Source organism: Aethalodelphis obliquidens, unplaced genomic scaffold, assembly GCF_003676395.1.
Source record: "Aethalodelphis obliquidens isolate GAN/ISIS:26980383/991018 unplaced genomic scaffold, ASM367639v1 scaffold24, whole genome shotgun sequence".
NCBI classification, from domain to species: Eukaryota; Metazoa; Chordata; class Mammalia; order Artiodactyla; family Delphinidae; genus Aethalodelphis; species Aethalodelphis obliquidens.
In genome coordinates this window covers 1,588,775-1,600,776 of record NW_020837968.1, presented here as the reverse complement: position 1 = coordinate 1,600,776, position 12,002 = coordinate 1,588,775, and the positions used below count along the sequence as shown (strand labels likewise).

Here is a 12,002-nt window from a genome sequence, read left to right as displayed (position 1 = left end):
CATGAAATAAGATCCAAAAGGCAGGCACATGCCTTTCAAAATTAAGTTAAATACCTGTTTCACTTAATCTTATTTTCCTGAACGAGATGAAAGGCATTAGTCTCCTTCCAAATGGTAACCTAAAGAAAAAAAGTTTCTAAAAAGTAGGTTTTTCTGTTCTAAGCGTGTAGAGCTCTCTGTGTTCCTCTCCTTATTGACAGAATTCAGTAAAATATAAATAAAACCTAATCTAACCATTCTACAACATTTGGTATGGATGTAACCTTCCTTAACCAATAAAAATGCAGGACAACAGGTGATTTTCTAAGATGTACCAGGCTTTTATTTTTATCATAAAAGAAAGTGCAAGTTTGGAACTATTATCTAGGTAACTCTAAAAAGCACTTTAAAAATTATAAGATTTATGGTAATTTAGTTGTTAGCCCAGGATGGAACATGGGACTTTTAAAAAGCATTTTCTTCTATAATATTAAGAATACCTATATTTAAAATATTTAACCAAAAAGACTAATAACTTACTTTCCTTCAGTGAGTTTAAATTATGGAGTAACCCTGTGGCAGTCTTTTGTATTTCTGAATGTAAACTCAACAACATTTAGATTTACCATTTCCATGGCATGGTAAGCAGAATCACCAGGATCTAGGCGTCCTAGTCCAAATCCTTTGTTCTTTCCAGAAATAAGCCCATCATGATGTTAACATTTCAAAACTGTTGCTTTTTCATAAAGCGATTACTGTATAGGAAAAAGAATTGTAGATTTAACCAAAGCCTTCTAGGTGTGCTGAACTTTTGTTTTCAGAGATTTGGAAATTATGCCAGGGTGTGTTTTTGTTTCCTTTTGAGTTAATGAATGTATGTGTATAAATAGAGTTCTATTTTGAAAGCAGCTGATAAAGACATAGAGGGTATCTATCTGACAGAAGAATAAGAACTTCCCTGTTGGGCAATCCCTGTGACTATTTTGACAAACAGCGATAAATAAACATGAATTGAATGATGATTTAACTTCAGACCTGCAATTCTGTATGACAGAGGACAAAATAAGTGGATGTCAGGGATTTGTAAGTTATTATCTGCTAACCTCAACATACACTTTTAAGAGTTTTTGCTCATTTTGCTTTTACTCATTAGTCTTTTGATTTAAAAAAAACTATAGTCTCCATGATAGTTAAAACTTTTTTAATTGTTAAGGATTAAGTCATGCTTATTTTAGAAAGTCTAATTTTAAGAACTATAAAGTACTTACAAATAAAGTATTAAATTTATTTTAAAATATCACATATATACATATATGTTGTATATGTAAATATATACATTATCTGTATATATATATGCAGATGTAAACAAACATGAGAAAATTGTATGTTGATTTGCTATGGATATTTCAGAACTAGAAATATCAAAGAGCAATATTAGAAATGGATTTCATTACTAATACAATATCCATTTCTGCATACCTATCTATAATTTTTCTTAAAAGTCTAATTTGAGAGAAGGACCTCATTTGAAGTTCTGCTGTATGGATTTGCATTATATATATGCCATAAATAGTTATCAATTATTTAATTTTTTCATTCCAAAAAATGTATCCAACAGTTTATTGAAAGGGTCAGAAGAGTTCATGAATTTGACTGAATATATGAAAGGAAAGAAGGTAATTAACAGCAACCTGTCCTTCCAATGTCACATAACTCCTTTTTATCTTTTGTGTTGTAACACACAGGACTCTCACCATGAACCTCTCCTCCATCTAGACATTAATGTTTATGAAGGTCAGAATGAAAATATTATATGTCATCTAGCTCTACCTGCTAGGTCTTTGCTCTCATTTTATAAATGGCAGGAATTAATTGATTACAAATATCAGCACCACATAATTACAATGGAAAATTATAATTCCACCTTGAATCTCTTCGTGCTTTTTAAATGACTACTATCAGCAAAGCACCAAAGTTAATTTCATATTACTTTTTAGTCTGAATTTGGAGCACATACATTCACCAATGCAGATTAATATTTTGGCTAGTTTATGCATTTGTACATACTCTTGTACTAGCGGAAGAGATTTCATTAAATTACAAAAAAACACCCACATGCCTAATTTTTTAGTATGTCACTTTTTGCGTATCATATTCAACATTTATCACATACTTGAATACTAAAGACCTTAGAAGATAACATCTTGGATGTTAATTTACTTGATTTTTATTTTATTCTTCTAGGTATCCAAAATCCAGATTTGTCAATCAGTACCTATTTATAGAGCACCTATTCTGACAAGAAGATATACTAATAAGCCATTAAAAGATCCCTCCTCAACATCTTATTCTATAGTGTCCATCACTACGCTAGTATTTTCTAAGTAATTTAGGATTAAGTGACCAGCTATGTGCAAGATCTTTCAGCTTCCTCCTCTAACTTCAAAATATTCTTTCAGGCACCATTTTCCATCTCCTGTGCTCTCAGAAAAGAACAGAATGTATCCAAAGCTACTTAGTAGTCCTCAACTTCCTGTTCTAGCTCATTCTTACTTTTTATAAACCTTGCTTCATCCATCGTTTTTTCCTGTCCCCTCTACTTGCTCTCTTTAAAAGATGCATATTTTTATCATCGTGAGGCAATCTTCCACCTCATTATATTGCCTCTAGGGAGCTCCTGTACCAGTCAATCAACATTCTTCATTTGACAATTTTACTCTCAACTGTATTCCATTGAAATTGGACTCTTAAGGGTGAATAACAAATGATCTCCCAAATTGTAAACCCAAAAGCCTTTCTCAAGCTTCTTAGTAAACTTTCCAAGGTTCCCATGCTTTCATTTAACACTTTTCTTCCCTAGACATTTCTAACATCCTATTTTTCTCATAAATATTAAATCAATCCATCTGTATTATTTTTGGAAGGCACTCACTCTTTTCTTTCTACACTTCCTAATTCATCAATCTCACCTTATTAGACACTGGCCTTATGTTCTTTAGGCGGAGTTAATGAGAGTTTTAAAAAGGAAGCCAGCGGAAAAGGTGAAAGAGTTTGTAAAGACTTCTTGCCCTAAATTTTGGATTAAAAAGTAGTCTAGGGAATGTTATCTTCAAAACCTTACGTTATGAAGTGAGAAAGAAATTTATATGGTAGATAAGAATTCCCCCAAAACAGAACCTTGAGTGCACTTGTTGACGTCGTACATGCAGAAACTGCGAACTGGAAATCCGTGCTGACTATGACAACCATTCTGATGACTTTCCACACTTCTCACCTATTCCTCTGTCTGTTCTCATTGCTCGGTTCTTCCTATGGACACACTATAAGCATCTTCATTAACGTGGGCCTTCTCTTCTCCATTGGCTACTATCCCATCCTTAATGGACTTGCATGCTTCCTTCATCATCTCTATGGAAATGACTGTCAATTCTTAATAAATCTCTCCTGCAAGTCCCAGATCCTCCTTTTCAATTGCCTGCATGTCACAGCTATTTGTCCAAAAATACCTCAGATTCATCATTTCCAAAACCATTTCCATTATTCCACCTATCTCGACCCCAGTCTGATTTTTTTCTTGATGTAACTTTTCTTGGTTTTACTGCCTTGTTCCCAGTCATTTGGATTTAGGAAATCTTAAAATGATTTTTGACATTTTCTTCTCCTCATCTATTTCAACTAATCAGTTGATGATTTCTTTAGTTTCTACCTTCATGACTTATCTTGCATTGAATGTATTCCTTTCACCCAGCCAAAGCTTCACTCGAAGTTTTCCTTTCATACTGCAAATGCATCTTAACTGAGCATGTAGTTTTCAGTGTCATGTCTCTTTGACCTGAGCTGCACAGATGTTCTGAACTAATACTCCTAAAACTTAGTTACAATTATAGAACTCTCATGTTCAACATCCTGCATCAACTTCCCACTGTAAGTTGCCGTACGAGGCCCTCACTATATCGTCCCATCTTTTTCCACCAATATTTTCCTACATATGCCATACTCTGCCCAAACCTAAGTACTTATTCATTCTTCCAATTTTATACGCACATTCCTTCTTTTATGCCTTTGCTGATTCTATAAATCCCTGATGTTCTGCCTTTTCATCTTTCTTTAGTAAAGTTACTGATTCAAGGACTCTGCTTAAATCAGTCTTTTCACCTCTCTCTATGAAGCCCCACAGGACTTTATTTGCACCTCATAGGAAGTACCTATTATTCGGCCTTGTATTATTATTGTCTATATAATTTTCTCCTGCCCACCCCCCTTTCTAGATTGTAAATTCACTGAGAAAAAAACAATGCACAGTGTGGTGCTCTTCATCAAATAAGAACTTAATAAACATTTGTTAAATTGGGTTAGCCAAGCAAACCTTCGCCAAAAATGAAGGGAATTCATTAAAATAATTCCTAACAGACATGTTTTTCTCCCTCAGTGTTTCCTGTACAGATCAGGAGAAGAGATGGAGAACAATGAAAAGCCAAACCATTCCATCTGCTTGTCTCATATGAGCATGCACGTAATGGGTAAATTAGCCCATGGGAATTAGCGAAGTATGTTTAAGCCACCAAGGAAAACATTACTATGTTACCACAGCTTTTCATCACATACTGGAGAGGTTCAAAATAGTTAAAGGGGTTTAAGAAGAGCTTGCTTTATCCCCAGAGTATGAATTATAAATAGAGGAATACTGGGTCAATGCTAGTAATGTGTTCTACCAGCAGAAAACTTCTAATTAAAATAACTTACCTTATAACTGAGATAACCAAGTAGTATTGTTTCAAAGAGACTTATCAATGCCACTGAAACCTAAAATATAAATTATACCTTAATGAGAAAATCCAACAAAATCAAAATATATATTCTGATTACAATACTTTTAACTTTATAAATATGTGCATATATGTGTGTATATGCATATATACTTATATATATATCATATATGATATGTGTGTATATATATATATATATATATATATATATATATGATATAGGAGGTGCTATGTGGCACTTTAATTTCTATATACAGGTGGTAGGCAGCAGGCTGTCCCAGGCACTACAGCTTAGTTTTTATAATTTCTAATACTCCTCAATAAATCTTTTTAAGTTTATTACCACAAATGTAAATGTGGGATTGGAACAGTCAGATGGCTGGAATCTTCACCATATGTAAAGAATAGGTTTTGTTTGTGTGTGTATTCTTAATACACACAATCACACACAACTGTCCCATCACAAATAATGCTCTCCCCCAGCCACACCACCACCATCTCAGTACACCCACCAAAAATGGCAGTTCCCTTCAGAAAATAAAAGAATACAAGCTTGGAGTTAAAGGATACTTTCCATCCTATCACCCACTTCAAACAAAATGAAACATCCTCAAACACTAAACAAAATAGTCCATGTCAGCACTTCAAGATACTTTCAGATTTTATTTGAATGGACTTCGCAGCCAATTCCCCTTCTGCCGCTGGACATGGGCATCCTGCAGTCCCCTAGACAAGCTTCCACTTTTCTCTCTATTCTCTACTCTTTATACAGTTTCCTCTGCTCAGCTACCAAAGAGCTATGATTGCAACAGAAAAAGTAACCAGTAAAGACATCCAAATTATTTTGTGTTAAAGACCCTAAGCACTTCAGGAGACAGGAATATAATCAAAATAAGCAAGCATCAACATGAAATAACTGAGGTAACAAATATATTTGTTCATAGATTTGTGAGAGTACAGTCAATCTGCATGAGAAAGGCAGATACCATAGAGTTTTAGATTCTGACTCCTGTTGGAATGAAAACTTTGATTTAGGTAAAATATAAGGAGAACTTTAAAACATATGAATGCATGACAATCTAAGTAAAATAAGTCCAGAAGTACATACAGTAGACAGATAGTAAAATAGAAATTTTTCACTTTTTCAATTTTCTCCACAAATTCTCTAAATCATAATCTCTTACTTTTTCTAGAGGTACACATTGTTAGATGATCTTGAGACCACTTTTAGCATGAATTGCCCAAAATCCTATGTGAAAATGAGTGTTTTTATTATTTTAGAATATCACTATCAGATAAAAAGTAATTTGAACAGATCAAAATATATTTCAAGGTCATATATAACTATTCATAAAAATATTAACTTACTTTACAAGTGTGTACGGCACTGAAATGAAAGTCAGTAAAAAAAAACATAAAACACAACTTGACTTCAATAAAATACAAAATATGCAGACATAGTAAAGACTTGATTCATAGTTATAATCACAATGCATACATAATTAAAATAATTCATTGTCACATATAAAATGTACAGACCTCACAATCAACCTGACTTTAAAAGACAACCCAAACATTTGATTTTAAAGTATTTTAAAGGTTGTTTATACACAGTGAGACTTGAGTCCTTCCATTTCTTCCAGACTCAACTGTTTTTAATCTTAGAGACTCTCCTCTTTGAATGATTTTTGCTTTTGAAAAACAATAGAAACTAAAAAGTATCTGCAGGAAAGAGACACGAGTAGAGGAGATGGGAAGTTGTAAAAAGTTTGCCTGGCATGAAATTCAACAAAAAAAGGAACAAAGATAGATCCAGAGGACTCCAGGGAACACCCCAACAATGTAGTTCAGACACACTGTGCTCCACAGGTTCCCTTACTCCTTCTTCAAGACTCCTTTTATTCCAGGGCACACTTTTTGTTTTATTTACAAAATTATCTGCTTAGGGACCAAGCTCTTCCTATTGGTAATATGAACTGTTTGTTCATTTCTTTATTCATTTAACAATTATTTATTGAGATTCTACCATGTTCCCAACATTGAGCACAAAAGGTAAAAAATGCAAACATGGTTATGGGCTTTTGATTAATTTTTCAAAGATGATATAACCTAAGACTTTAGGAATGCCTAAAGTAGTTTGGGGAACTTGTTGTGCCTTCAAACAAGGTTGGGTTTACTTTAGTTTCCTTCAGATCCTCAAAAGCTTTCTGAAGTCTAAACCTGATCGTGAGGAAATTCTCAAAAGGTAGAATGGAGGGCTCACGTAGACATGAAGAAAGGAATAATAATTTTAAGATGTGCATCAAGATTAATTAAACAATAAACGAAAACTCATTTTTAATGTCAAAACTTTTCTCCCCAGTAGTATTGCTCAGTAAAATATAAATAAATCCAGAAATACAGGAATACAACAAAATTGTACATAACCTGTAAGCCCCATAAAGGTAGACTTCTGTTCACCCAAAAGATATGAGACCTATGAAAAGAATAATAAGACATTAGTTTTTTTTTAATGAAAAAAGCATTCATTTTCACATTTTCACTAAAGTTGGAAATATTTAAATGTTGTTACCATAAAAAAACAATAAAATACCATAACTAAAATTAGAAAAAAAATCTTACATTGCTTCAATTTTCTTTTTGGTAATACTCATCTCTGTTCCAGGAAAAAAAAAAACCTTTTTAATTTTGTTTTCGGTCTCATGTTAATCATGTAAGAAAAGACAATGGGCCCTTATTTAAGGAGTGAGGATAGCCAGGGTAGAAAAACTCAAACCACCTGCTAATCAACTCTCCATTGAAAAGCCACTTAAGGCTCTTCCATAAACTCTAGGACTTTGTTATTTTTAACACAATATATCGGCAACACACATTCAACAGTTGAAATAATCAGAAGAAAGTCAGTGACTCAGATTGCAGAGCACATTTATATTCAGATTTGAATCTTTATAAAATATTTAATATATCACCCAAAAACCTGTGACTGAGGTTAGCATAAAACATTATGCAGGGGCTTCCCTGGTGGCACAGTGGTTGAGGGTCCGCCTGCCGATGCAGGGGACACGGGTTCGTGCCCCGATCCGGGAAGATCCCACATGCCGCGGAGCGGCTGGGCCTGTGAGCCATGGCCGCTGAGCCTGCGCGTCCGGAGCCTGTGCTCCGCAATGAGAGAGGCCACAACAGTGAGAGGCCCGCGTACCGCAAAAACAAAACAAAACAAAACAAAAAAACATTATGCAGGACAAGGAGTAATTGTCCTTAAATGTCTCTTAAAAATCCTATTATCTCTGACGTTAACAATTGTTTATAGTCTGCAAAGAACACCATACATTCTAATGTCCTACTAGTTATAATTTCTCACTGTTTATACCTCACCCTTACCTACATCATTTGGTGTACAGTTGATTCAAATACTAGTCATTCACAGCAATACACTCTACTTAGGAAAAGATGAAAATAGCTGTATTACGCTGCCCAAAATATGCAAATAAAAAACATACAAAGCAGAACAAAGCCTACTCACTAGACTTAGGAAGTATTCGAGGAATCCCATAAAAGACTGTGTATTTTTAAATCTTTGAATCATTTTCTTTTTCATAATATGTTAAACAAAAATAAAGGGCAAGAAACTCTTTAAAATTCTTGTTTTAAAGAGAATTGCAAACTTTAGAAAACTATTCAAAGAAATTACCAAGCATATTAGACTAAAGTACTCTTTGTGATTCTAGAATGTAACATCTACCTGGGTGATTAACATCTTCAGTTGCTCCAAAACAAACCCGTGACCTTTCTCACCAAAACAGGTCCTCTCAGGTTTTCGCATCTCAGTAAATGGAACCAAATTCCATTGTGTTTGGTTAGCCGAAGACTTAGGCATCGTCTTAGATGCTTTCCTCTCCTCTATTTGTAAATACTTAATACATGAGTCACCAAACCTTTTCAATTCTTCCCACCAAATATCTGTAGACTGTATCTACCTCTCTTCATCTCCACTACCACAGCCACCTTAACCTAAATTAATCATTTTTTGCAACTGGACTCTTGCAAAAGCCTGCAACTGGACCCCTAAACCTCCTTTTGCCTTCTACAGTTTTTCTCCAAATTACAACTACAGAGATTCTTTCTAAATGCACATCATCACATCACTCCACTGTGTATTTTTTTAAAGCATTTCCTTTTTTAAAAAAATAGTTATGTATTTGTTTTTGGCTGCTTTGGGTCTTAGTTGCAGCATGCGGGATTGAACCCACATCCCCTGCATTGGAAGGCAGATTCTTAACCACTGGACCACCAGGGAAGTCCCTCCACTGTGTACTGACACTTCACTTTTGTCAAGATAAGGACCAAAACCCTTGACCTGGCATTCTGAGACTTTGTCAACTGTGACATGGTCCTTCCTATCACAGCCCTTTTCACATGTTCTTCCCTTATCCGAGAGCTCTCAGCTCAACCCTCTCTCAGGGAAACCTTCCTGAAGGCTTCCCCTTGATCAATGTAGCCAATGAATCTCCATGTGTAGCCATGTCACTCACCATACCTCCCCTGCCACTCATCTAGGTTGTAACCTTGTATTTGTTTGTAAATGTATTTCTTGAATAGTTGGCGCCTCACTAAACTGCAAGTTCCACAGGATGAAGTAGTATGTCTATTTCACCCACCATTATGGTCCTAATGTCTTCCCAAGTACGTGCCTATAGTAGGCTAGGCATTCAATACAAACAAATGGATGGTGCCAGTAAAAGCAAATTGTGAGTGATGAACTCAGCAACACTGTCATTTCCAGAACACATCTCACATATGTTCTCAGTAACATTTGAGAAATCAGGCCAAAATACAGTATGCAGGAGCAAAGAGGGATAATACATATGTTTTTTTGCAGATAGAAATGGTATGCTACAAAAACTATGAAATAATTAAGGAGATAGCAATCTCTGTAAAATCATAAAATAAATTGCAAATAAGATGTTTGAGAACATTTTCAAAAAGAGATTGGTAATTAGCATAGATTTACTAAAAGCTAGTTATCAAACTAATGGCCTTTTCTTTGATCTGACATTGTTTTAATAGGTCTTGAAAGATCAGATACTTAAATTTAAATAAGACTTTGAAAAAAAGATTTTTTTGGACAAGACTGTGCCATGTGGAATAAGTTTCATGATCCTTAAAAAAAGTTTCTACAAGACTGTAATATGTAAAGTTTGATAAAAAGTAAGCTCTCCAATGGAAAGTCATCCTTTACATCCATTTACCAGGGACTAAACTGAATAAATGCATAGAAGGAAAATGTACACATTCTAATAAAAAGCTGGTGCCCAAACTCTCCTGCATAAAATAAATTTATCAAGAAAAAAGAATGTGGGATCTGACCTGCACAGTCCTAGAGAACAATCAAAACAAACAAGAGTTGAAACTGAAACTAGCAGACAGACTAATTCCAAACGAGGCTTCAATCCCATTGACAAAAAAGCACTTGGAGGAAAGAAATCCTGTACAGAAATATTTATTGCAATATTATTTAGAGCAGGAAAGTAACTGGAGTCTACCCGACCAACAAAAAGAGAATAGTAGTAAGTAGGCTCCTCATCATTAACAACAGCAAAAATACCATCCCTGAGAAAAAACTCACTGAAAAAAATGATGTAGATAATATTGTCATAATTGTATCCGTGTGAGTGTGTTACGCATATACGTGTATAGATAGAATTTACAAAAGATTGGTGGTCAAAATACTAAAAATACTTATTTCTAGGTATTGAGATTTTAGGTAACTTTTACTTCCTTTTCCTTGCCCTATGTATTTATATTGCAATAATCATGAACCATTTATAAAGTCATAAAAATAAATTTCACTTTTTAAAATTATAACAATAAAATAACAAAAGCAATCATAAAAATGAAATTTATATCACTCAGTTATTCTAAATTAAAGTAGGCCTATAAATAAATAAATAAATAAATAAATAAATAAAAAATAAAGTAGACCTATAGATAAAATCATGTTGAAGCATCATTATGAAAACTGGAAGAACCATATCAAACAATGGAAATAATGAAGTTAAATATGGAAAATTAATAATATGCAGCCCCAGCCACTCTTCACAGCGCGCTTATTTATGGTGAATAAATACCTCTCCTAAAGGTAAGAAAAGAGCTGCTGAAAATGTCAGAACTGCTTTGGCCACAGAGGTGGAGGTCAGGCGGTGAATATGTTAACCGGAAGAATCAAGCACCTGGTAAACATGCGAAAGTAACAGGGTCACCACACGGGGCAGAATTCATATGAAAGACTTGTGGGTCACAGCTCAAGGTGAACTCGGGTTGCCAGAGCTCCAAACACAGAAGGCAAGCTAGTATTGTATTAACGAAAGTGTAAGATCCTAAACCAGGGAGGAAAATTATGACACTCGCCTAACCATAACAAACACTAAGCAATGAGTACTACCTGTGGTTCTGGGTCCACGTTTTGAAAGACAGACAAAATTTAGCATGTGACCAGGATACTGAAGCATAGGAGAGTCTTGACAATATATTAGGAACATTTTCCAATAGCCAAATCCTTTCAAAACTCAGGTATACTTTACACTAACTGTCGGGGTGTGGACGAGAGAACTAAATGTTGAGCCTTTGAGAGAATGGAAGTTAAGAGCCTTTCCATCTGACACACACGGGCTGAGGCAGAAGCGGCTTTCCGTCTATCAACATTCGTTCTCCCCTTCCATGGTACAGAGCTGGATGCAAAAAGCGACTCTTCATCAAAAGGCCACATTTCTCAGGCTTTGTGTCAAGGTATGACATGTGACCGATTCTCAAATGAGATCTGAGTATGAAATACAAGTAAGAGTGACGCTCCTCATTTGTCGGCCAATAATTTTAACAACTGTATGTGCCTTCTCCGATGCTCTCTTCATCTTTCTGAAAGCTGACTGCGAAGGATTCTAGGGTCTTAGGACAGCACATAGCCACAGAATGAAAGTGGCTTGCATATATAATATTGAACTTACCATGTTATAGTGTGTGTGTGTGTGTGTGTGTGTGTGAGTGTGTGTGTCACCATATGGAGAAGTATACTGACTAAGAGCACCAGCATTAGACTCTAGTAAACAAAGAAATTCTTTTGAATTTTGGGGTTTACATGTTACAATACTTGGAGATGCTTTAATCTATACTATAACGAATGTATATGAGAGAAGAAAAGGTCTACATTATGATATTCAATCTTATTGGTCATCAGATATTTAAAAATACTGTGAAAATTAT

General features: G+C 34.8%; 1 protein-coding gene across 1 annotated transcript in view; it reads right to left on the bottom strand.

Moving 5' to 3' along the window:
* KCNT2 (potassium sodium-activated channel subfamily T member 2) overlaps positions 1–12,002 on the bottom strand; it is a 281,133-nt gene that overhangs the window by 220,953 nt on the left and 48,178 nt on the right. The window contains exons 5-6 of the mRNA XM_027122465.1: positions 7,173–7,221; positions 4,723–4,782 (exon numbers count right to left, since the gene is read on the bottom strand). Of these exons, the coding sequence (XP_026978266.1) occupies positions 4,723–4,782; positions 7,173–7,221 (109 nt within the window). The remainder of the gene's footprint in view (positions 1–4,722; positions 4,783–7,172; positions 7,222–12,002) is intronic.